A 24,586-nucleotide genomic window follows, 5' to 3' on the forward strand; every position below is an offset into this window, starting at 1 on the left:
TCCCCCCTTAGGTGTCAACCACAAGTCCAAGTGGTCACTTGTGCTTCTGACCAACTGGTTATAAATCAGAGGTTCCAAGGACTCCCTCTTGTGTGCAACTAATTTGCTAGAGGCCAGACTGTTTAACCCAGAAGAAGGCCTTCTGAGGGGAAACCAGGAAGTTTGATAGGATCCAGGACTGCAGTCTTGCTACTGGAACCACTATTCTGGGCAGAAAGAAGCATGCCTGAGACCCTCCCTCCCTTTCCCTCATTTTAGCAAATGCTCACTGAGTGCCCTCCATTGTGCCAGGCACCGGGCCCAGCGGTGACCCAAGCAACCTGGTGAGGGGTCAAAAGCCCCGACCCAGAGGCAAGAGATCAGCAGTCTCCTCCTGCACCATCAATGACCTGCAGTAAGACTCTCAACCAATCACACCTGGCCACGACACCCACTCACCTTTTCTAAAATGGGAGATAACAGGCTGACCCTGCTTATTTCACATGACTGTTTCAAAACATGTAAGAAGTGATTATATTGTTTAAATATAAAATGCTTTAAAAAAAAAGAATGAATGAAAATAGGAAGGGAGAGAAGGAGGGAGGAAGGGAAGGGAAGGGAAGGAAAGGAAAGCAAAGCAAAGGAAACAAGGAAGGAATCATTTCCTAGGCTAGATTGATACATTCTCATATCAAGTAGAAAGGGAGAGAAATACAAAACAGAAAATGGAAACTACATAGCAGTAGGTTTTTTTTTTTCAGGGGCCTAGAAGCTTTCACAGAACTCAAGGCTTTTAGAAGGCTGATTCACTTCCTTCCATTCTTTCTTCCTGGGTCCATGAAGCCAGATGATTCACTACAAAGTAATACAATCCTACTCAATTATGAGCATGGGAAAAAAAGGGAAAGGCACCCTAAAAGACAGTTCTCTCTTGACAGAAAGAAGACAGTAGTCCTCAAAGAACAAATCAACAGAGACCCACACAATGATAAACTTGTTTATTTCTCAGAATTTAGTTTGCTGCTTGATATTCCCTACAGAGAAGAGGCAACCCAACGTCCTGAGGCCCGATTGCAGACCTGTCTGGGCATTGTCCATCAGAGGTCCAAGAGAAACCTCCTAACCTGGGCCAGGTATTTTGGTTTCAAATAGTCACCCAGCTCCTCCTTACTGACCCACACATGATGGCCCTTCTTCCCAGCCTCGAGAAAGTCTCCAGTTAGCAGCAGTGCTTTGAAGAAGAATATTTTGGCCCCAAGGCTGCTCTCTGTCCGCATTGCCTGGGGGAACTTGAACTTGTAGTGGCCACAGGGTGCATTTCCCAGGAACTTGGCTTCCATGTTGTTCTCTGAGAAGGGGGGAACAGAATCGGAAGATCAGGATACACCCACCTGTTTACTATGGCGCCCGAAATCATTGGGGGTCTCTGCGAGAGCCACTTCCAGCCTGAGGTAAAAGCAATCCCTGAGAGTGAGAACTAGGGTCATTCCTGAAGACTCTTGTCGCCTCTCAATCCAAAGGTTCCTGGCCCATAGGCTCCAGATTCACTGAGTCCATTCCTCGTGCCAAGCTACTGCTCTCAGACTGAAGTCAGCAATGCAGACCAAATATCACTACCTGGGAGTCAGAGCACCGAGCTTCTAGACTCAGCCCTGTCACCATCTGTTGATAAAGGACCAAGACACTTGGTATCTGTAAAGCAAAGTTCGTCAGGCTTTTTTTTTTTTTTAACATCTTTATTGGAGTATAATTGCTTTACAATGGTGTGTTAGTTTCTGCTTTACAACAAAATGAATCAGTTATATATATACATATGTTCCCATATCTCTTCCCTCTTGCGTCTCCCTCCCTCCCACCCTCCCTATCCCACCCCTCCAGGCAGTCACGAAGCACCAAGCTGATCTCCCTGTGCTATGCGGCTGCTTCCCACTAGCTATCTACCTTACGTTTGGTAGTGTATATATGCCCATGCCTCTCTCTTGTCAGGCTTTTAAACGCAATGTCATGTGGAAAGTAGAAAAAGGACCCAATTTGACTGCTGCAGGGTGAAAACCAAAGGTAAAAGGCAAAGACAGATGGACAGACAACATCTGCAATCTACAACAATGGGTTAATAACCCCAACCCAGCATTTCAAAGGATGGGAAAATGATGGATTAATTACTAAATGGCATTGGGAGAATGGGCTAGCTAAAAGGAAAAAATAAAGCTGGATCCCAACCTCACTCCTCACATTAAAATTGACACCATATAGGTCAAAGATTTAACAGTAAGTTAAAATTTTCATGAATGGTTTGTTCATTCTGGATTGATGGTTTCATAGAGGTTTAATATTTTCTGAATTTTTCTGTATTTAAAAATTTTTCACAAAGAAAAAAGAAACCATAAGAGTACCATAAAAAAAAAATGTGGGATATTTTATGTATCATTTTTTTTTTTTTTTTTTTTTTTTTTTTGCGGTACGCGGGCCTCTCACTGTTGTGGCCTCTCCCGTTGCAGAGCACAGGCTCCGGACGTGTAGGCTCAGCAGCCGTAGCTCACGGGCCCAGCCGCTCCGTGGCATGTGGGATCTTCCCGGACCGGGGCACGAACCCGTGTTCCCTGCATTGGCAGGCGGACTCTCAACCACTAAGCCACCAGGGAAGCCCTCTGTATCATTTTTGAGAGGGGAATTCCTAACCAAGACACAAAATTCAAAAATCCAAAACAGAAAAAACATTTATCTACATAAAAATTAAAATCTGGGCTTCCCTGGTGGCGCAGTGGTTGTGAGTCCGCCTGCCGATGCAGGGGACATGGGTTCCTGCCCCGGTCCGGGAAGATCCCACATGCTGCGGAGCGGCTGGGCCCGTGAGCCACGGCTGCTGGGCCTGCGTGTCCGCAACGGGAGAGGCCACAGCAGTGAGAGGCCCGCATACAGCAAAAAAAAAAAAAAAAAAAAAAAAAAAAAAAAAAAAATTAAAATCTTTCTGCAAGGAAAAACGAAGCATACAAAAGTCACAGACAAAATGACAAACTAGGAAAAATATTTTCAACACATTCAACAAAGGAATATCTTAAGGTATAAGTAGTACTTAGAAATCAATGAGGAAAAAAAACAACTCTAAAAGAAAAATGAACCATGCATATGAACAAGAAGGTCACATGAAAATAACTATCAATGAACTATAAACTCATTAAAAGATGCTCAGTCTTAATAATTCAAGAAATACAAATTTATTTTCTATTTGATGTGTAAAACACATCATTATTACCGAAGTTCAAAAACTTTGAGCTGCAACATCACTAATAATTAGAGAAATGCAAATCAAAACTACAATGAGGTATCACCTCACACAGGTTAGAATGCCCATCATGAAAAAATCTACAAACAATAAATGCCGGAGAGGGTGTGGAGAAAAGGGAAGCCTCTTGCACTGCTGGTGGGAATGTAAATTGATATAGCCACTACGGAAAACAGTATGGAGGTTCCTCAAAAAACTAAAAACAGAATTACCATATGACCCAGCAATCCCACTACTGGGCATATACCCAGAGAAAACCACAATACCAAAAGACACATGCACCCCAATGTTCACTGCAGCACTATTTATAATAGCCAGGTCATGGAAGCAACCTAAATGTCCACTGACAGGTGAATGGATAAAGAAGATGTGGTACATATATACAATGGAATATTACTCAGCCATTAAAAGTAACGAAATTGGGTCATTTGTAGAGACGTGGATGGACCTAGAGACTGTCATACAGAGTGAAATAAGCCAGAAAGAGAAAAACAAATATCATATATTAACACATATATGTGGAATCTAGAAAAATGGTACAGATGAACCAGTTTACAAGGCAGAGATAGAGACACAGATGTAGAGAACAGACGTATGGACACCGAGGGGAGAAAGGAGGAGTGGGATGTATTGGGAGATTGGGACTGACATATATATACACTAATATGTATAAAATAGACAACTAATGAGAATCTTCTGTGTAGCACAGGGAACTCCAATTCACTGTACAGCAGAAACTAACACAACACTGTAAAACAACTATACCCCAATAAAAAAATAAGTAAATTAATTTAATTAAAAAAAAAACTTTGAGCCGTACACTGCTTGTCAAGGATAAGGGAAAACTGGGATCTCTCAAACATACTGTGGGAGTGTAATTAGTACAAGTGCTATATTTGGCAAGAGATACCAATTTTAATTATACAAACCCTTTGATTTAGCAACTCTGCTTCTAGAATTCATCCTCCTGGATATAGTTATTTGCCCATGTGAGCACAGAGGAGTGTACACAGATGTTCACCGCAGCTTTGCTTGTAAAAGCAATACACTGGTTAAACAAACTGCAGTACATACATGTATGAAGTATTACACTGGCGTTGAAAGTGTAAAGATATGTCTTCACCTGCTGATATAGAGATATGCTTAAAAGCTGTGTATAAGAAGAGAAAGGAAGGTATGTAACCATGTATATCCCACTGTGTGGAAAAAAGGAACAGATAAAATATGTATGTGCTTGCAGTTTCTAAAAGGATACACAAAGTGTTCATGGTGATTGCCTCTAAGATGGGAAAATTACTTATTACTTCTTATACTACATTTAGCAGACACTGTTTGATAGTTTTTCACCATATACAATGAACTGCTTTTCTCAATATTACGAACAATAACAACAGCATCAGCATTAGATGAGGAATTCACATATTATGTGAAATTACCTATGATACAAAATGTCAGCAGTGGGGATCTGTGGGTGGTGGAATAATGCTGGCATGTTTCTTTATACTTTTCTGTATTTTCCACTTAATTCAATGAATACATATTACTTTTCTATAATCTGGGGAAATGGATTAAACGTAATTAAATCAAAAAGAAAAAAAACAGTTCATTACAAACATGAGCAAAGAATCTGAACAGGCGGTTCATAGAAGAAGAAATACAAATAGCCATATGAAACATATGAATATATGAAAAGATGATCAATTATCAATCAGGAAACTGCTAATCCAAAAGAGATCATTTTTTTTTTTACTGATTGGACAGGCAAAAATTTTAAAGAGAGACTATTTCACATGTTGGTGAGGTCTAGACAAACAGGCACTCCTATACCCAACTCCTGAAAATGTCACATGCTGTGTACATTCTGAAGGACACTTGGGTGGCACCTATCAAAAACGTAAATGTGTCCATCCTTGACCATTAATTCCACCTCTAGGAATTCCACCTTGCAGAACTACTCAGGAAGTGCACCAAAGGGGAGGAAAAGAATAGACTTTGACTGTTTTATATTTATACTTTTATACTGCTTGAGCTTTTCTTTGCCATTTTAATTATTTTATTTACGATTTTAATGAATTTGAAATAAATCAACATATTTTATATGCACCTATAAAATACTAGTATATCCTTTCACACTTATTTATGGCAACGGGAATGTTCAAAGGAGGAAAGCGTGGTGCCAAGGGGAGCCCCTTTCCACGTGGTGCACAGCAGGTGGAGCTGAGCACCAGTCGTGAACATGAATGACTGACCGAGGGAAGCTAAGCATCTGAGTCCAATGATCCTGGCAAGAAACCCAGCTGCCAACTCTTGTGTGATGGCTAAGGAAACCGAGAACGCAGCAAAAGCCCCTCCCATTCCATTCTGTCTTGCTCCCTCTCCTGCAGGCCACACAGGTCACTCTCAGGAAAGGATCAAGGGGGTGCACACTGGCTGCTGACATTTCATTAGCAGGTACTTATGCTGGTGGCAGAGCCAGAAAAGTGGCTGTGCACTTATACAACCAGATCATTTACTCAATAAACATTCAGCAAGTACCTACTATGTGCCAGATACTTTGCTGAGAGTTGGGATGACTGAGAGGGATAGACAGTATCCATATTTTCAAGGGAGTCAGAATTCTGGCTGGGGAGGGACAACGTGTTAATAAACAATTAAACGGCAATGGAATACGTGAAGAGCGTCTTCTCCACTAGGACATAAGCTCCCAGGAAGCATGGGTAGTGTTCTGTTCATCACTGTGACCCCACTGCCTGGAGAGCGTCCAGCAAATGGTAGGCAGAGAGTAAATGTTTGCTGCATAAACTGAGTAAGGGCACACACAAGTGCTATGAGAGCCTACAGGGAGGAGTAGCTCTCTCTACCCAGAAGGTTCCACCACAGAAGGTAGAATGTACTGAGCAGTCAGACTAGGGAGGAGTAAAGCATTCCAGTCAGGGACCAGCAGGTCCCAAAACAGGGACGTATGAAAAATCACATTATTCATGGGATGCAAAAGGTTTGCTAGGTTAGAACTTGGAATATACATTAATGAGTGGCAAGATGGAATACTGATGAGCTCAGGACAAGAGCAAAAAGGATTTGTAGGCCCTGCTTGAAAGTCTGCTTTTATGGGGAATCTTTCAAGAATTTGAGGCAGAGAAGTGACAAGGGATTTGTGTTTTAGAAGGCTCATTCTGGCAGCACTGAAGAGGACAACACAAAAGCAAGGGGGAACTCACTTGGCATCTACCTCAATAGTCCAGTGTAGCGGTTCTCAACCACTGTAATTCCACTCCCCACGTAATGTCTGGCAGTGTCGAGAGACATTTTTGGTTGTCACACTAGTGGGAGTGTGGATGGGTTAGTGCTACTGGCATCTAGCAGGTAGAGGCCAGAGATGTTGCTAAACAGCCTACAAGGCACAGAAGCCCCCACAAAGAATTATCCCTCCTCAAATTTCAATAATGCCAAGGTTGAGAAAATCTGGACTAGTGAGAAGTGAAAAGGCTCCCAGAAAAGCTGCAGGAATAAAGAGGGGACTATTTAGAACAGACTAGATAGGACTCAAGAACTTATGGATATTGCAATGAGGTCAAGGATAACTCTGAGGGTTCTAGTTGGGTGAATGGGTAAGTGGTGATGCCAATAAGCAAGCCTGCAAGGACAAAAAGAGAAGCAGGCTGAGAGACTGGCAGGAACATCAATTTTGAATGTAATAAATTTTAAAATCTCTGTGGGGGTGAGGGAGAGCACAGGGACGGCATCTGCCAGCCTCTGTCCCCACAGGATATTTCCACAGGCCCCCAGATGTGTGCTGAATTGGATGCCTGCTCCCCCAGACCGATGCTTTATGTTAAACAAACAAGCCTCTTTCATAGAAAGTCGGGGTGTTTTTCAGTTGGCTGCCTCTGCACTGGGCTCTGGGGTAGAATCTAAATCACAGGTCTGTCAGGGATAACACAGATTGTCAAATACTGAACAAAATGGAGCAAAAGATGATAACCAACCAAGGTATCTTCCTCAAGATGATACCAGATGGCCAAGAAATGAAAAATCGCATTTTCAAAGAGACCCAAAATTCAAAGTCAATTTTAGAAGGCAGTGGGTTACCTAGAAACAGGTTCTGCAAAACTGAGTACTTCTTCAGGATCTGAAGTATGAGCTGAGGAGAAAATCAAGTGTGGATAGACCATATTCTAGATGCAACAGAACTAAAGAAATTCCATATCCTCTAAGTTCTTAGCACAACAATGCTGCTTTAAAAAAAAAAAGGGGGGGGAGGGGGAGTAACTGTACAAAGCAAAAGATTCATACTACGCAGAGGCACAAAAAAAAAAAATCCACTTCCCGAAGAATCCATAAATTATAAGAATCAAAAATGTAGGAAAAGAGAAAACCAGGGACTTCCCTGGTGGCATAGTGGTTAAGAATCCGCCTGCCAATGCAGGGCACACAGGTTCAAGCCCTGGTCCAGGAAGATTCCACATGCCGCAGAGCAACTAAGCCCGTGTGCCACAACTACTGAGCCCGCATGCCACAACTACTGAGCACACGTGCCTAGAGCCCGTGCTCCACAACAAGAGAAGCCACCACAATGAGAAGCCCGCACACCACAACGAAGAGTAGCCCCCGCTCACCACAACTAGAGAAAGCCCACACACAGCAACGAAGACCCAACATAGCCAAAAAATTAATTAATTAATTTTTTTTAAAAAGAGAGAAAACCAAACAGCTAATCCTGATCATTTTTATGACAAGAAACCATGAAAAATAAATAATGAAGCTTTCAGTGTCATAAGAACTGAAGCACCTTTTAATGTAAGTATTGATTACCAGAATCCCACTGGAACGCATAGTATCACTGGTGTTGAGTGGAGAGACAGAAATGCCTGAAGGGAAGGCGAGTAGGATCTATTAAGCCAACAGGACCCCTCATAGCTACACCCTATAATGACAAAATATTTTACAATACTAGGCCCCAAAGAAGATCTGGGCCAATTAAACAAAAAAAAAGTCCTAGAATCACCTACTCCTATGGAGAATGCGAAACTGTAGAAACCAGAAGGTGAATGTTTTGCACTCTGTTGGGAAGACAAGTTTTAGTGATTAGAAGCGGAAACTCTCCATCCTTCAGGTATGACAGCAGTTGTTAATTCATTGAGTACAGGAACTATGAAGAAGCCGCTACTAAACAACATCAGGCCCATTCAAATAGGGAGATGGGAGGAAGACAGTATCTACAGCCAAACTCTTGAGCCTCGTAGAGGAGATGATGGCCAGCCAAGACGATCCACTCAGCCAACCCAGCAGCTTTACCAACCTCCCCGGGCTCAGAACGAGTACGACAAGAGTCTTTGTTTAGAAACAAGCCAGTGACTAGACCTCCTACTTTCCCTTTAGAATAAAATGCAGCCACTGTGGATATTATTATTTGGAGAATGAAAAACAGATTTTAGGGGAAAAAAAAAAAATCAACCCACACAAAGAATGGGAAAAAATATGGAGCCAGATAAAGCAACTACCTTTTACAAGTGAAAGAATTTTTTCTTCTGCCATCAATAAAACCAATATGTTATTTTAAAAAAAAGAAAAGAAAATAGTTTAAAAGAAATAAAATAAAATTTAAAAATCTCAGTGCCAGGACTTCGCTGGTGGTCCAATGGGTAAGACTCCCTGCTCCCAAGGCAGGGGGCCTGGGTTTGATCCCTGGCCAGGGAGCTAGGTCCCACATGCGTGCTGCAACTAAGAAGTCTGCATGCCGCAACTAAGAAGCCCTCATGCCACAACTAAAGATCCCGCGTGCCACAACTGAGACCCGGCGCAGCCAAAATAAATAAATATTTAAGAAAAAAAAAATCTCAGTGGCACAAAGACTCTCACTTGATCTAAGATTTTTTCCTAGCTGAAATTTTATAAATATCAAAGTTTCCATTAACCTTCCAACCTCCTACCCTTAAAGCCAGGCCCACAGCCAGCCTGCAAATCCTCAGGCTGAGTCTGAAGTGTGTCTTGTGGGGTTTAGAGGGAGGCAGAGAACTCACCTGAGAGCGTGGCCAGGGTTCGTTCAGCTGTTCGGCGGAGGGTCTCCCCGGGCTGCCACTCTGCCTGGGGCAGCATCCAAACGTCCTGGTCTCCAAGCTTCTCTCTGACCAACAGAATGAGGTTCCTGTCTAGCTTCCGGTGCAATGAGGTTCGGTCATTCTTTACATCGGCTTCTGTGAAGAAAAGAGGGGGTCACAGGAGACAAGAGGACTGTGTTCTGCCAGAACCAAGAAGATTAGAGTTTTAGAGTCCTCCTTTAAGGTAGAGCCACAACCTCTGCCCTCAAAGAACTTATAATCAAATTAGAAGCCTGACCCGTCTCTCTAACTCTGACCTCTCTCAGGACACAGTCTCACAATCCTGAGGAAACTAAAATTTAACAAGAAGAAACCAAAAGCTGAACTCCTTTGAAGAGCCAAACACGAAGTACTTTGAGCCTCTGGAAAAGAAGCAATACCCGGACACTACTATTTCATCGGTCTTGACACTGTTACTGACTTAACCAGCCCCTACTTTCTCTGTTCTTCAGTCTTCATCGTGAAATAAGAATAAAAGAACTCAATGCCCTGCTTTGGGAGGGATTTCAGATAAAATACAGGAAACTAGTGGGGAACACTTAATTTACCCCACTCTTAGTCCCAAACTAGGAGTTAAACCCAGATAACATTCCTGAGGCTTAACTGAAACAGATAAGGCTATCCCAATACCCTTACAGCCCACTCAAAAATAACAGACCTTGAAAAAATTATATTAGGGTGGATGTGAGGAACAGGGAAAAGAATTTCTTTTTCTCCCACGTGAAAGAAGTTCTATCATTTGAAATTATTTGTTACTTAAAACACAAGCAGGGGTTAAGCAAGAATCCTTTGTCTGGGAACCAGAATACCCCCCTTTTCTACCTCTAACTGGCCTGAAAAGACCACAAACCTGTTATTCGAGCTCCAGGTTTGAACTGTAGGAATTTCTGCTCCCACATGTCTTCCAAATCCTGCAACAGCAATATATTCTGCTCATCTTCTTCTTCACCATAAAGGTCGCTTTTCTTCTTTGCCAGTTTCTGGGCTTCATCCAAAGCACGAAGCTCATGGTCTGAATACAGGCTTCTCTCTATCTCGATCTGGGAAAATTAAAAGAGCAAAAATCTACCCCAAACTGGGAAAATTAAAAGGACAAAAAATAAAAATAAAACAGAGCTACTTGACAGACTTGACAGTGCACTTGACAGACTCAGAAGTTTACCACCCAACAGACATACAACCAAAACACCACAGAGAAAACAGAGAAAAAAAGATCAGCTGCACTTTGGGCTTGAGTTATATTTACTAAAACATTAGAATGTGTTTGGAGATCAAGACTGCCACAAAGAACAGAGGACTAGGACAGGCATTGCCTGCCCACTTACCTCCCTCCAGTCAGGCCAGTCTTTGATTAGAATCTCACTCACCATGAACGTTCCTGCTTCAGGGAGTTTACAGATGCCATTCCTTCTCCCTAGAATGTTTTCCCTCATGCTCTCCTGGGAGATCCCTACTCATCCTTCAAATCTCAATTTAAATATCACTTTTTTTTAAAATATCACTTTCTTAAGAAAGATATTCTATGACACCTCCCATTAAAATCAAATTAATGTCCCTGTTAAACACTATTACAGTACCCTGTGTTTTCCTTTACAACACTTACCAAAGACTTCAATTCCATCATCATGTGGTTATTTGGTTATTGACTGATGCCCCCTCCACCAAATTGAAGTGCTCTGAGAAGCACAGCTATGTCTGTCTCATTCACCACTGCATCCCTAGCACTTAGCAGTGTCTGTACAAAGTGGGTCCTAAATGATTATCTATAAGGCGATTAATAAAATGCTTGCAGAGTAAATTAATAAGCCAAGTAAAAAGGACAGAAGTGAAGTTTTTATCTCTCAGTAGCCAAGACAAAAACGTCTCAGGTTCTGGGGGAACATAATATCCTTTAATCACTATGGGGATTTAAGATCCTCATAGCCACTACACCGCTTTTGCCCATGTCTCTTCACTTGACCCTCACACAAAAGACTTTATCACAGACATCTTACGGATGTGCCCGTTGCCTTTTCCTTACGCTCATCACATAACAAAGACTTTCTCCTCTCTAAACTGTCAACTACCTATGATAAGGGCTGAATCCGTCTTGTTCACCATCGCATACCCAGTATACTGACTGAAAAAGGAGAGCATCTCCAAAGAGTTGCCGACGATAACAACAGAAAAGCTCAATGAAAACGAAGTACCTTTTATTGAACGCGTACTACGTACCACACCAAACCAGTAAGGTAGGCACCATTTTGCAGGTAAGTATACTGAAGCTCAGAGAAGTGAAGTAAATTGCCCAAAGTCACACAAACTAATCGGTGGAGGAATCGGGATCAAACGCAAGTCAGCGTGCCTCTACTACTTCCCCAACTGCACCCAGAAGCGACGACCCGCACCTCAATCCCACCTGCTGTAGCAGAGCCTCCATCTCTTCCTGCAATGGGGTCAGCAGCTTCGAGACCAGCGGTGGCCGCTGCAGGCACAACGCGCCCAGCAAGCGCCATGGAGACGCGCTGCTCGAGGGTGCGGCCGCAAGGGCCAAGCTGCGAGAACCCAGACTACGGGGCCAGGGGCCCTCGAACTGCCGCCAGCCCCTCGCCACCCCTAATACAGTCAGCCTTACAGCCCCCGCCATCTGTCAACCTTCCCACAATGTACCGCGGCTCCCAGCGAGGTCCTGGGCCAATCCTATATGCCCACAAGGCAGTGCGGGCACAGCATGACGGGAAAAGCTAGGTTCCCCGGAACTAGTAGAACGAACCATTCCAATATGGAGGGGTGGGCGAAGATCTCATGTTAGAAAACTAGGAAAAGGGAGGCGGATTCCCAGTTGCCACTCTCAACGATAGTTATTATGGAGCATTTAAATGGGAATAAAAATCTTTAATGTACGTTATAAAAAGGAATCAGGTGACTTTTCCTCTGCAACGCCCCCACAAGTGCTCGTGGTGCTGGCTCCGCTCCAGCCCCGCCAAGCTCCGCGGTCGCCGCGGACGGGAGCTGAGTGGGGTCAACTCACGTCATGCAGGTTGTAAGAAACGCGCGGTTTTGGCTCTTGCGTTTATGGGCTTGGCCACCGACGACCAGGTAAGAATGATTATCCCGTCCGAGCCTACGGCCACCCGCGGGAATTCGCTCCTGCCCGTGTCCCAGGAGACACCTGGACTCCAGTTAGGATTCGGTTAGGCCTGGACCTCACCGAGCTTTCCTTCTCCACAGGGTCGCCGTGGCCGGAGTGCCGGCCCCCACCATCCACACTAGCGCCCAGCAGATGCAAGACGCAGGGGCCAAGCCGGAAGTTGAGAAGGAGAAGGCTCCGGCGCCAGCTCCGAGGCGCAGCATTTTCAGGTGAGGGCCGCTTAGGTCCAGCCCTCGGGAGACTGGCACCACCCTCCAGAGTCAGAGAACCAGTGAATTCCCAACTCTTTGTCACTTGCCATCTGCGGGACCTTATGCAGATTAATATTTGAGCCTCAGCTTTTTCGTCTGAAAGTGGAGATAACGCCGGAAGAGGTTGTGAGGATCAAATGAGATGAGCTTTGGCACAAAATGAATGCTCATGAACATTTGATGAATGAATGAGTGAACGTCGAAGTTGTATAGTAAATATCACCTTTGTTTCCCTCTGGGATCACGTCAGACTAACAACCTTCCCTGGGTCTCGGACACAAAAGCGGGCGGGGATGGGTGGCTACACTAGGGTGTATGTTATGCACTTTTTTGAGTTGGTCTAAGGTCCAGGGTGGTTTCTGTGCTTAGCCCCAGCGACTTGGTAACTTGCTTTCCACAGTGCCACTACCTCTTTGTGCTACTTATACTTCACTATATTTAACAAACCTTTTCTAAGAACCTGCTTGGTGCCAGGCACCGTGCTAGGTGCTGGCTGGGGATACAAATGCAGAGGATCATTCCTCCCCACAAGCAGTTCATAGTCTACCAGGGAAGACAGACATACAAATGTTTTCACCATAATCTGACCAGTGGTATATTGGAGGTAAGAGATGGTTGTTTTGCAGTATGAAAGAGTGAGTGTCTGACTCTGGAGGAAATCAGGCAAGAGTGCCAAGAAAATAATGTGAAGCTAAGAACTGAATTGAATGGGAGTTCAGCTGGAAAAGATGAAAAATCATTTTAGGCAAACTAACAGTCTGTGTAACGCATGCATTGTGAAAGAATGCAGTGTATTTAGGTGTATGTGTGATGGCAGATGAGGCCAGCAGGGTGAGAAGGAATCCGAATGCTGAGGGTCTTATCTGTAACACTGGGGCTTTTACGCAGTCCCCACTGTAGGCAGTAGGGAGCTGCCAAAGGAATTTAAGCCAAGATTCTTTTATAGTCACTCAGCAATGTCAGGCACTGTTCAAGATGTTGGGTATGCATCGGTGACCAAACACACAAAAGTCCTTGCCCCCGTAGAAGTTAAATTCGAGTGGATAGGGGACAGTATATAGAAAACAAGAAAAACAAATACGACAGATTGTAGGAGTGTGTCTAGTGTTTGAGAGCAGCAGCAAGAAGGCCAACGTGGAGTGATGAGTAAAAACAGGAGGTGGGGGCAAGAGGACAAAGGGGTGCTGCAGGCACGCAGGGCTACATCCTGTCGGCCTTGTGGGCCATCATGAGGACTTCAGCTTATTCTCTGAGTGAAGTGGGAAGTCACTGGAGAATTCTGAACAGAGGATTGACATGATCCTGCTTACATCTTAAAGGGTCCCTTTGGCCACTGTGTTGATATTGAACTGTAGGGAAGCGAGGGTGGAAGATGGGAGAAGTCTCCTAAGCAGCCAAAAAACTACTGAAGTAATCTAGGTAAGAAATGATGCTGGCCTGGACCAGAGTAGCAGCTGTGGAGGTAGTATAAATGGTCAGACTGATACATTTAGAAGATGACCAACAGGGTTTGTAAATGTAAGACGTAAGAAAAGGAGAGGACTGAAGGAGCACTCTAAAATTTTTGGCCTAAACAGCTGGAAAGATAGAGTTGTCATTAAGACAGGGGAGACTGCAGGAGCTTGGATTTGGGTGGTTAAGTTTGAGATGCTTCGTTAACATCCAAGTGGAGATACAATATTGACTATTAGAAATGGAGTTCAGGGCTTCCCTGGTGGTGCAGTGGTTGAGAGTCCGCCTGCCGATGCAGGGGACACAGGTTCGTGCCCCAGTCCGGCAGGATCCCACATGCCGCGGAGCGGCTGGGCCCATGAGCCATGGCTGCTGAGCCTGCGTGTCCGGAGCTTGTGCTCCACAATGGGAGAGGCCACAACAGTGAGAGGCCAACATACTGCAAAAAAAAAAAAGAAAGAAAGAAATGGAGTTCAGGGGACAGATCTGGGCTAGAGGTATACATTTGGAAGACTCATCATATAGATGATTTGGGTTTTTTTTTTTTTTTTGCCATGAGGCTTATGGGATTTTAGTTCCCCGACCAGGGATCAAACCCAGGGCCCCCTGGCAGTGAGAGCAGCGAGTCCTAACCACTGGACCACCGGGGAAGTCCCTAGATGATATTTAAAACTCTAAGATACAAGATCATCAAGAGAGAAAGGGTAAACAAAAAGAAGAAGAGGTCCAAGGACAGCACCCTGGAGCCTCTGGCATTTAGAGATTTGGGAGATGAGGAAAAATCAGCAAAAGAAAAAGAAGAAATCTCCAGAGAAGTACTAAGAAAACCTGGAGGGTTTTGTGGGTTTTTTTTTTAATGTGGTTGAAGGGCAGAGAGATTAGCTATATCAAATGCTACTGATATGATAGGTCCATAGACTTGACGACAGAATTGCTCATTGGACTTAACATTGTGAGTTGGTCGGTGACCTTGACTAGAGCATTTTCAGTGGAGGTATGAGGGGCTAAGGTCTCAGTGGCGTGGGTTCAAGGAGAATAGAAGACAGGAAGACAGGTCATTTCTTTGAGCGGGAATATAGAAATGGGCAGGTGCTAAAGGAGGCTTTAGGATCAAGAGGTTTTTGTTTGTTTTTAGGTTGGGGAAATGACCACATGTTTTGCTGATGGGAATGATGCAGTAGAGAGGGGAAAGAATGAGGATGCCGGACTGCTGTCCTTGAGGGGCTGACACACAAGTGGAGCTTCATAACAGGAGAGAAGGCAGAGATTGTGGGCACAGATGTTTGGTAGTGGGAGCTGGAAGAACTTCTGATTGCTTCTATTTCTCTGTGAAGGTCATCAGCGGGCAGTGAGGAAGCAGGAAGGAGTTGGAGGTCTGAGGGGACAAAAGAAGGTACAAAATAGTCATCCAGGACAGTGAAAGGGTAATTGAACTGTGGATGCGCTGTATGATTGCCAGCATTGAGGGCCCACTGGATGTTAGAAGTCATTAAAGTAAAGCAGCGGTCCTCAGCCTGGGGCGGCTGTGCCTCCAAGGGGACTTTTAGCGATGTTTGAAGACATTTTTGGTTGTCACAACTTGAGGAACAATGTCTAGTTGGGTAGAGGCCAGGGATGTTGCTAAATACCCCACAGTGTGCAGGACAGCCCCCCTTCAGAGAATTCTCTTGCCCAAAATGTCAGTAGTACTGAGGTCAAGAAACTGTGATAGAGAGAGAGAGAGAGAGAGAGAGACAGTAGGTACTACTGCACTAACTGTGTATTTTTCTCTACCCAACTGTGCAGGCTATTTTCAGTCCTTGTCAGCCATTTGCAAGAGATGCCGTGTGTGCGGGCCTGGTTTGAGGATGGGTATGAAGAGGCAGCAGAACAGCGGCAAAAGCTTTGTCTTTCCTGTTTCTGGGCTGCCTCGCAGTGAACCACTTGTTCGTTTGTACATTGGACCTGGGAGGCTTAAAAGCTTGATCTTGTCTGTGCCTTCAGTTAAATGGTTCAAGCTCCAAATCCTTCCTAGTTCAAAAATCTTGCCCTATATAAAAGGCATTATGCTGGTATATTCAGACTTTAGAAGGCTTAAGTTTTTGGCCCACAAGTCAATAGGGGAAATTATCAATGGGGAAATGATAATGTTTTAAATATTAATGTCATCTCAGAGCCTCGTCCACATTCCACCTCAGTGTAGGCTGATAAGCTGGCAACCTGCTGAGATGCTAAATCATCTCTAAGATCAGGCCAAGCAGGAAAGAATACACTTGTAACTCTTGAATACCACTGTGTTTACTGTTTTGTTTTTTTAAAATCTCTCTAGGGAAGCCAGTCAGGAGGATAATGCTCAGCTAACAGTGCATTCTCTAAATCAGAACCCATTGTAGTTCAGGTGGCTGAGGGGATACAAACACTGATCTGATCTCTACGTGTAAGCAGGGTGCAGCAGCAGGTTTGCTCGAGTCTAAAATAAAAAATAGCGCAGGTGGTGAGCAGAGCTCTGGACCAAGGTAGAGCCCCTCGACCCAAGGCCTGGCTTCCCTTGTTAACCCTGTTCCCCTATTTGTACTCAGTTTCTCCACCTGAAAATGAAGTCCTGACCGAGAGACAGCCAGAGGACAGATCGGACTGAGATAGAGAGGGGTCTTGAACTCAACATGATGTCTAGGCCAGTGTGCTAAACCCTGAGTTCACATTCTGACTCACTTGGGCTACTTCAGAAATGGATTCTCAGGCCCCATCCGGAAGTCTGGGGTGGAGTGTAAGCATCAGAATCACGTGATCCTGCTGTTCAGCCAGCATGGACAACCGCTGGTCTAGGATAGGGGTTGGCAAGTTGGCCCCTACCTAGATCTGGCCAGTTTCCTGTTTCTTATTGGACAGTAGTCACACCTATTAACTTACTGTTGTCTGTAGCTGTTTTTGCACCACAGTGGCAAAGTTGAGTAGTTGCAACAGAAATTTTACGGCCAGCAAAACCTAAAATATTTACTATCTGGCCCTTTACAGAAAAAGTTTGCTGACCTCTATTCCAGGGATTTTCTTTTAATAATAATGATTTTTATAAGTATTAGTAAGATAATTTTGTCTTTTTTATTAAGATAATTTTGTCTTATCAATATGATATGAAAAATCATATTGTTTGTACAAACAGACAACAATATAGTCAAGATATCTGTGGTTGATAAAACAAGAAATAGAGATTCGACTTTATTTTTTTTAATGCAGAAAGAGTAGCTTATAGAGGACTGGAGAGTGATCTGATTACACTAGAAGGAACAGGGGAAGATGGGGAGCATGGATTAAATTCTCTTTCCTCCCAGCAGAAAGTCACTAGCTGTGTCTAGAGTCAGCAACTCAGGAAATGGCTGCTGAAGCACCGTGCTGAAGCACTCGCTTTGGGCCACAGATGTGGCAGCAGCGCCAGAAGGGTCGGGGGCAGTGACCTCAGGAGCAGGTTGAGGCAGAGAGCTGCTGTTTCTTATTATGAGTTTGTCTGTACTGGTGGCTTTTTTTAAACCTTGTAATTTTTTTTTAATTAAAAAAAAAATCAGAACAACTTTACCTAAAATTTTTCTTCTAATTGCAGCATTTACCCTCCAATTCCAGGACAAGAGAGTTCTCTGAGGTGGGCAGGAAAGAAATTTGAGGAGATCCCAATCGCACACATCAAAGCATCGTACAACAAGTAAGCAGGGAAGGGAGCACCTGGTAGGGCTAGAGTGGGCTTCTTTCCCCTTCAGAGGGAGCGGACGAGTCAGGCTGCCACGTTCTGCACGCAGATGCTGATGCAGAGGTTCCCCCAGGCTCCCTCCTGGTTTGGGGAGACCACCTCTCTCTTTATATAGTTTGTTCAGATTTCATGAAAATGTGAACTAGGTTAGGCATATCCCATTCATAAGATTTCATTGCTGTCCTTGGGAATTGTATTTCCTGGTTCTGCTCAAGAGTTGGAGAAGAGTATATTTTAGGGCCTGAAAGTCCCTCTGTGAAAGTATTTGTTAAGTGTTAGTACTGGGGATGGGTGATTAATAAATGAGAGAGATTATTTCAGAATATATGATTTACTAACTAAGCAAAATGGAAACCACCAAATAAGGGTCGCTTTAAAGTACTCGCTTTGGGCCACCGTGCACCGACCTCTGCCTTTGTAGGGCTGCACAAGGTTGGAAGACTAGCGTTCTGTGTGGCTTTCAGACAGTGCTGGGTAAGTTCCCAACTGTGTGTTGGCAACAGAAACCTTGCTGACATCAGTAACATCTTTGCACACCAGCCCCCACTTGGAGATGGGATTGGTGTTTGGTCAACAGTCGCCTATGAAGCAATTTAGAGAACAATACAAGAGACTGTTGGTAGTCAGGGCTAGAGGGTGAGCACAGGCGAGGTGCCATAGGATGCATTTCAGCTTTCATCTGGTAAGCTCAGAATGAGAGCCTCTGGATTTTCCTCTCTTCTCAGGTTGCTAAGGACATAGGTAAGCTCTCTTTGTTCGTTTGCTTTTTTAAGGGTCTGTGGCCCACTCTGTAGATTTTTATTGAGGTTGTCTCAGGGACAAGCCATTCTCTTGTCTATTTCTACTCTGTTCAGTGTAGAAAACCCAAGAAGCCGTGGTAGGGAAATGGCAGCCGTAGCCAGGCCAACAGCAGGTGGCCTGAGCCCAGGGCCAGCTCCAGCAGGTCTCCCCATAACCACTCTCTACTTCCCTCTGTGGTGAGTTCTCAGGGAGCTCTTCAGACCAGGAAACTGGGCAGTGATCAAGAGGGAAATGGAAAGCGTATCTAAGGATTTCTTGAAGTTATTCTTAATTTTAATTTAACTTGTTAAAGAGTCCTTATCTTTTAGACATATATACTGAAATATTTACAGATGAAATGATGGGTCTAAGATTTGCTTCAAAATAATCCATTAGTTAGGGGATAGAGGGGTATAGAAACAGGGTTTATAGGTGAAACCAAATTGGATATGAGTTAGTAATTGTTGAAGCTGAATGGTGAGTCCATGGGAGTTCAGACATTATTCTATCCACTTTTGTGTATATTTGAAACTTTACCAATGAAAAATCATTAAAAATTACCTGATGTGAAAATCTAATTTCTTAGGGGAAAAAAAAAAAGAAGAAGCCAGAAAGGACCCTGAATCTAATTAAACACTGGCTACAGGGAAGATACTAGGAGGAAAATATGCCACCTTTCCTCTGGATGACACTTAGCACCCTCAGATTATGGAGCTTCTGTTAGTCAGCTCAGGCCACTATAACAAAATACCACAAACTGGGTGGCTTAAACGGCATTTATTTCTCACAGTTCTGAGACTGGAAGTCAGAAATCAGTGTGCCAGCAGGATCGGGTTCTAGTGACAGCTCTTCCAAGTTGCAGATGGCTGGCTTCTCGTTGTGTCCTCACATGCTGGAAGAGGCAAGGGAGCTCTCTGGGGTCCCTTTTATAAGGCACTAATCCAGTTTATAAGGGCTCCACCCTCATGACCTAATCATCTCCCAATGGCCCCACCCCCCAATACCTTCACATTAAGGGTTAGAATTTCAACATGAATTTAGGGGGCGGAGCCCAAACCTTCCATGCATAACGGCTCTCTTTAGATTATATGACTTGTCAGTTTTTAATGAGGTTTAGGGGTTGATTCTGACCTTTCCTGGCACCTCCTACAGGATAAGCTCAGAGTGAAAGCAGCTAACGGTCTTTTTCTTTCACACTCGGGCTTGTCTGGGCATGGGTTAGCGCTCTCTTACTCCCTTGAAGAGCCATTATATTCTGTACCCCTCCCCTCCTTTCCCAGCACACAGATCCAGGTAGTCTCTGCCGCTCACCAGCCCCTTGCCCGCGCTTCCTGTGGCACGGAGGGGTTTCAGAATGCCAAGAAGGGCACAGGCATTGCAGCGCAAACAGCAGGCATAGCTGCCGCGGCGGTAAGTGTGTGTTCTTTCCGGCTCCCTCTGTGCTGGGCTCCACTTTTTGCATGGCTGATCACTGGCAGGAAAATTGTCCTTGAGGCAGCTCTTCAGAAGCAAGAGTATTGGCCAACTCCTGTTGGCTACCCTAACATGGGGGGTGGTTTGAAGAGGTGTGTGAACACGCTTCTCTTTTCTCTTTCTCTCAGCTTCAGTGGAAGTGAAATACTCGGTTCATTCTAGAAGAGGCAGGAGCCAGGTGCTGAAGGCTCACCAAAGCCTCCTGGATTTAAAGACCAGTGCGGTGGGTGGGGTGTGGTTGTGGTAATGGTCCATCTGGAGAAGGTGTGGCATGTGAGGACTCTCCTGCAGTATCAGAGGGAGCGTGAACTGTTGCAGACCTTCCTAGAAGCAAGGTGGCAGTGAACTGCAGTTGGTGTATTTATTCAGTATCTACTATATGCCAGACACTTTACATTCATTATCTTGAATCCTCAGAAGACCCTTGGTATTACCCATGTTTTTAAGAGTCATTTGGGATTCAGAGTGTGTGGCTTGCTCAGAGCCATGCAGCCAGTCCAGTTCTCTGAACTGACCCTGCCAGGTCTGGGACCAGAGCCTGGGCACTGTCTGCTACAACACAGGCCTCACTGCCAAACCGGGAGTATCTCTGGAAGGAAAACCTTGACCTTCAGACAAAGCTCGATGCCCCAAAATACTGATTGCTATGTATTAGTGATCATCAAAACACACTAAATGGCCACCAGTGGGCAAGTTTATACACTTAAAATAAATATGTCAGTGTTAACGGTGGCTTCTGCATGGTGGATTGAGTGGCCTGTGTGTTTTCCAGATTTTCTGCAATAAACTGCCTTTATAAACAAGAAAGAAATTTTTTTTTTTTTTTTTTGCGGTACGCGGGCCTCTCACTGCTGTGGCCTCTCCCGCTGCGGAGCACAGGCTCCGGACGCGCAGGCCCAGCCGCCATGGCTCACGGGCCCAGCCGCTCCGCGGCATGCAGGATCCTCCCGGTTCGGGCATGAACCTGTGTCCCCTCCATCGGCAGGCAGACTCCCAACCACTGCGCCACCAGGGAAGCCCAAGAAAGAAAATTTTAACTGTAACTAAAGATTAAAATGATAAGATAACACTTTCTAAGAGGGTACTGAGGCTTAGCCTTGGAGTCCAGGGCACCTTATGTTCTGAAATTCCTTTATCCACCTGGGAAAACTCTGAGCAATATTTAGAAGTATCCACTAGGTGGCAGTGCTGTCCTGGGCGGAAAGAGATCCCAGCTGACTGGTGGTGTCTGTCCTGCACCTCGGCCATCTGCTCTTTGCTTCCTTCCCTGTCTTCTGCCAGTTTACATGTGTGGGTGCTTGTTCCATGGAGCTCATAACCCTGTTGCTCCAGGTGGCAGTAGCAAGGGGTTTGGATGTCACACTTCTCTCTCAGAGCACTAACCACTTGCTGCTCCTCTTCAGAAAGCTACGGGGAAGGGTGTGACCCACGTCCGAGTTGTGGTTAAAGGCCTGGGGCCAGGGCGCTTGGTAAGTGACCTCGCTTCTTCACAGCCCAGCATGTGTGCTTGCTTCTTCCGTTAGTGAGAGAAACGGGAGAGCAGAGGAGGGAGAGTGGACCCTGTAGTGGATTCCCCTAACAGCTTGAAGTTTCTTTCCATTGCGTCTGATCTCCTAAGCTTCTCAAAGCAAGCCCTGATCACTTAATTTCAATTCATCAGACACTTACAGAGTGCCTGCTGTGTGCCAGGCACTGGGAACAGAAAGGTGGCCTCTGGGGGACTGTCACAAATGGGTCCCTCAGTACAGACTAGTGAGTGCAGTGGTAAAGCTTGTGCCCAGGGTGCTGGGAGCCTGTTGGGTGTGATCAGGAAAGTGTCCCCAAAGAGGTGACATCTCTACTGATTTTTTGAGAATGACGAGGGACTAACCAGGTATGCGTATGGGATTGGGGGAGGGGGGATCATTCCAGGCAGAGGAAACTACAAAAGCATAATGCTTAAGATGCATTGAGATTTACAGCAGTCTTTGTTCTTAGATTGTAAAGCGCAAGGTGGGACGTGGCAGGTGGGATTGGAGATGTGGGCGACGTTGAGGGCTTGGTGAAGGAGTTGGTAGGGAGAGCTCTGTGAGAGCATCAGGTTGGGACTGTAGATATCAGAGCCAGTGAGCTTTCTCATCCCTACACTGCACCCCCCTCACCCCCGACCGGTTCCTCTCTGAGCCCTGTCTGGACACACTGGGGCATCGTTTCTGGGACCGTGCCATCCTGCTATTCCTTCTCTTTCCAGTCTGCCATCAAGGGACTGACCATGGGGGGCCTGGAAGTGATCTCAATCACAGACAACACCCCCATCCCGCACAACGGCTGCCGCCCCAGGAAGGCTCGGAGGCTGTGATGGGCAGGAAGCCTGCACCTGAACCTGACCTCAAGTCCCACCTCCAGCTGGATGTCATGGAAAGCACACTGTCAGAGCTCTCTCCAGGGAGGGCTTGTTAGAGACCCTTCAGACAGTAAGGGAGAGCTCTGCCTCCTTATGGGATGGCCTTTGCTTGTTCCTTCGACTGGAGACCAGTATGCCCAGAAGTGCCTCTCCTGGACAGGAAGGGAGCTACAGGAGCAGCTGTGGCCCAGATGCCAACCAGTAAATGCTGCAGCTGCTCTGAAAAAATAAAAATATCTCCACCATCTGTAGTAATTTGTGGGTTTTTTGCTTCCAGCATTGCAAACAGTAACCCTCCACTTCCTCCTGAAAACGAGATTGTGAATTGAGGTGAGACCCTCAATGGAAGGGTTCCAGAGCTCATTAGGAACTTTTCTTACTAACTTGTAATTTGGCCCCAAATTGAGAGCTTTGTGCCTCCTACCTCTGGAGTATTCTGATAGCAGGTTTCACTGTTAGCAGGCGTGTCTAAAGTTAGTTAGCCCTAACAGTACGGGAGAGTGGTCCTGGAACCATCAGAGATTCCCCACAGTCAAGGCTGCGTTACACACTCCGTGGGCATCAGCAACCCCAACACCCGAGACTGCATGACCCTAAAGGAGGGAGGGTAGAGTGGTATAAAACAGGGTTCTCTAGAAATTAGGGGAGGTGGAGGGATGGGCGAGAGCAGAGCCCAAATTGAGACGTGCAGGAAAGCGAGTCCGGGTGGTGCTGACACAGCGGGCTCAGCCAGGCTCCCAGGCAGCACTGACTGCTCAGTCGGGACTCTGGGGTCCCTGGATGCCACACACAAGCCAAAGGTGGGGCCTCTGGGGACCCAGCAGGAGAGACCCCCCCTCTTCCTTGGACAGAGGACCAAGGATGAGAGCATTACCAGATGAAAAGATGCATGTCTGTCAGAGGGGAGTCTGCAGGAAGGGCCTGCCGACCACCGAGGGGCTCCACGCCTGCACAGCCAGCCGAGCATTGCGATTTGCCTGAACCCCGTGTAGTAAATGCACAAATGCCCTCTTATGTAGGGAAGCTGCTGCGTTACACAGGTTAGAGAAGGGGAAGGGACCAAGACCCGAATGTGAATTTAGAAGGAAAATGTCTCTCTACTGCCTTCTCTTCCATCCTTAGCAGGACCTATGAAGGTTAACTTGTGACCAATGACTAAAGGAACCCAACTGGAGGCTTCTTGTGTTGAAACCACCGATGGAAGGAGTTACACTTTAAAACTATATATAAACACGTTGCGTAAAAAACATGGGGCTCGGGCTTCCCTGGCGGTGCAGTGGTTAGGAGTCCGCCTGCCGATGCAGGGGACATGGGTTCGAGCCCTGGTCCGGGAGGATCCCACATGCCACGGAGCAACTGGGCCCGTGCACCACAACTACCGAGACTGTGCTCTAGAGCCTGTGAGTCACAACTGCTGAGCCCGCGTGCCACAGCTACTGAAGCTCGTGCTTCATGCTCTGCAACAGGGGAGGCCGCCGCAGTGAGAAGCCCGCGCACCGCAACGAAGAGCAGCCCCCGCTCGCTGCAACTAGAGAAAGCCTGCACGCAGCAATGAAGACCCAAGGCAGCCAAAAATAAATTAATTAATTAATTAAAAAAAAAAAAAAAAAAAAAAAAAAAAAAAAACATGGGGCTCGTGAGAAACCGCTCTGTGATGTGATATGGTTTGGCCTTTATTCGGGTGGACAGAGGGCCTGGAGCAATTAGTTTAACAGAGCAAGAAACAGGCGGTTCAAAAGAGAAGCTTAAAGAAAGTCCTTTAGAGAGGCATGGGCAGGGTCGGGATAAAAAGGCTGCAGCACTCAAGGACTAGCAGGAGCCGGGGAGGGACAAGCCCCCAGAACCTGGCGGCGTTCTAGTCACAGGGATGCGGCCTCTGCCAAAGCCGTGGCCCGCAGAGGGAGAGGACAGAAACACGCTGATGGCTCCAGCCTCTGGCTACCTGACGTGCCCAGTGGCTGAGCCCAACAAGAACCAGAGCAGGGGAGCAGGGTGGTGCCATCCCTGGAGGGCCAGCCTCGCAGGCAGCAGAATGGATC

General features: G+C 45.7%; 2 protein-coding genes and 1 pseudogene across 2 annotated transcripts; 2 read left to right on the plus strand and 1 right to left on the minus strand.

Annotated features, from left to right (window-relative positions):
* Positions 1–960: 960 nt before the first annotated feature.
* On the minus strand, positions 961–11,986 carry MRPL46 (mitochondrial ribosomal protein L46). Its single transcript, XM_065872631.1, has 4 exons — positions 11,759–11,986; positions 10,211–10,400; positions 9,283–9,456; positions 961–1,327 (listed from the first exon to the last, which is right to left on the minus strand). The coding sequence occupies exons 1-4, from the start codon at positions 11,984–11,986 to the stop codon at positions 1,077–1,079; spliced, it is 843 nt and encodes a 280-aa protein (XP_065728703.1). The 3' UTR covers positions 961–1,076.
* On the plus strand, positions 1,380–8,617 carry LOC136143830 (tudor domain-containing protein 3-like; annotated as a pseudogene).
* A 387-nt stretch (positions 11,987–12,373) lies between the features above and the next one.
* Positions 12,374–22,502, plus strand: MRPS11 (mitochondrial ribosomal protein S11). The gene is made up of 6 exons (XM_065872448.1): positions 12,374–12,438; positions 12,571–12,699; positions 17,768–17,866; positions 19,972–20,101; positions 21,568–21,633; positions 22,395–22,502. Exons 1-6 carry the CDS (start codon positions 12,374–12,376, stop codon positions 22,500–22,502), a joined length of 597 nt encoding a protein of 198 aa, XP_065728520.1.
* The last annotated feature ends 2,084 nt before the right edge of the window (positions 22,503–24,586 follow it).

Source organism: Phocoena phocoena, chromosome 2, assembly GCF_963924675.1.
Source record: "Phocoena phocoena chromosome 2, mPhoPho1.1, whole genome shotgun sequence".
NCBI lineage: Eukaryota > Metazoa > Chordata > Mammalia > Artiodactyla > Phocoenidae > Phocoena > Phocoena phocoena.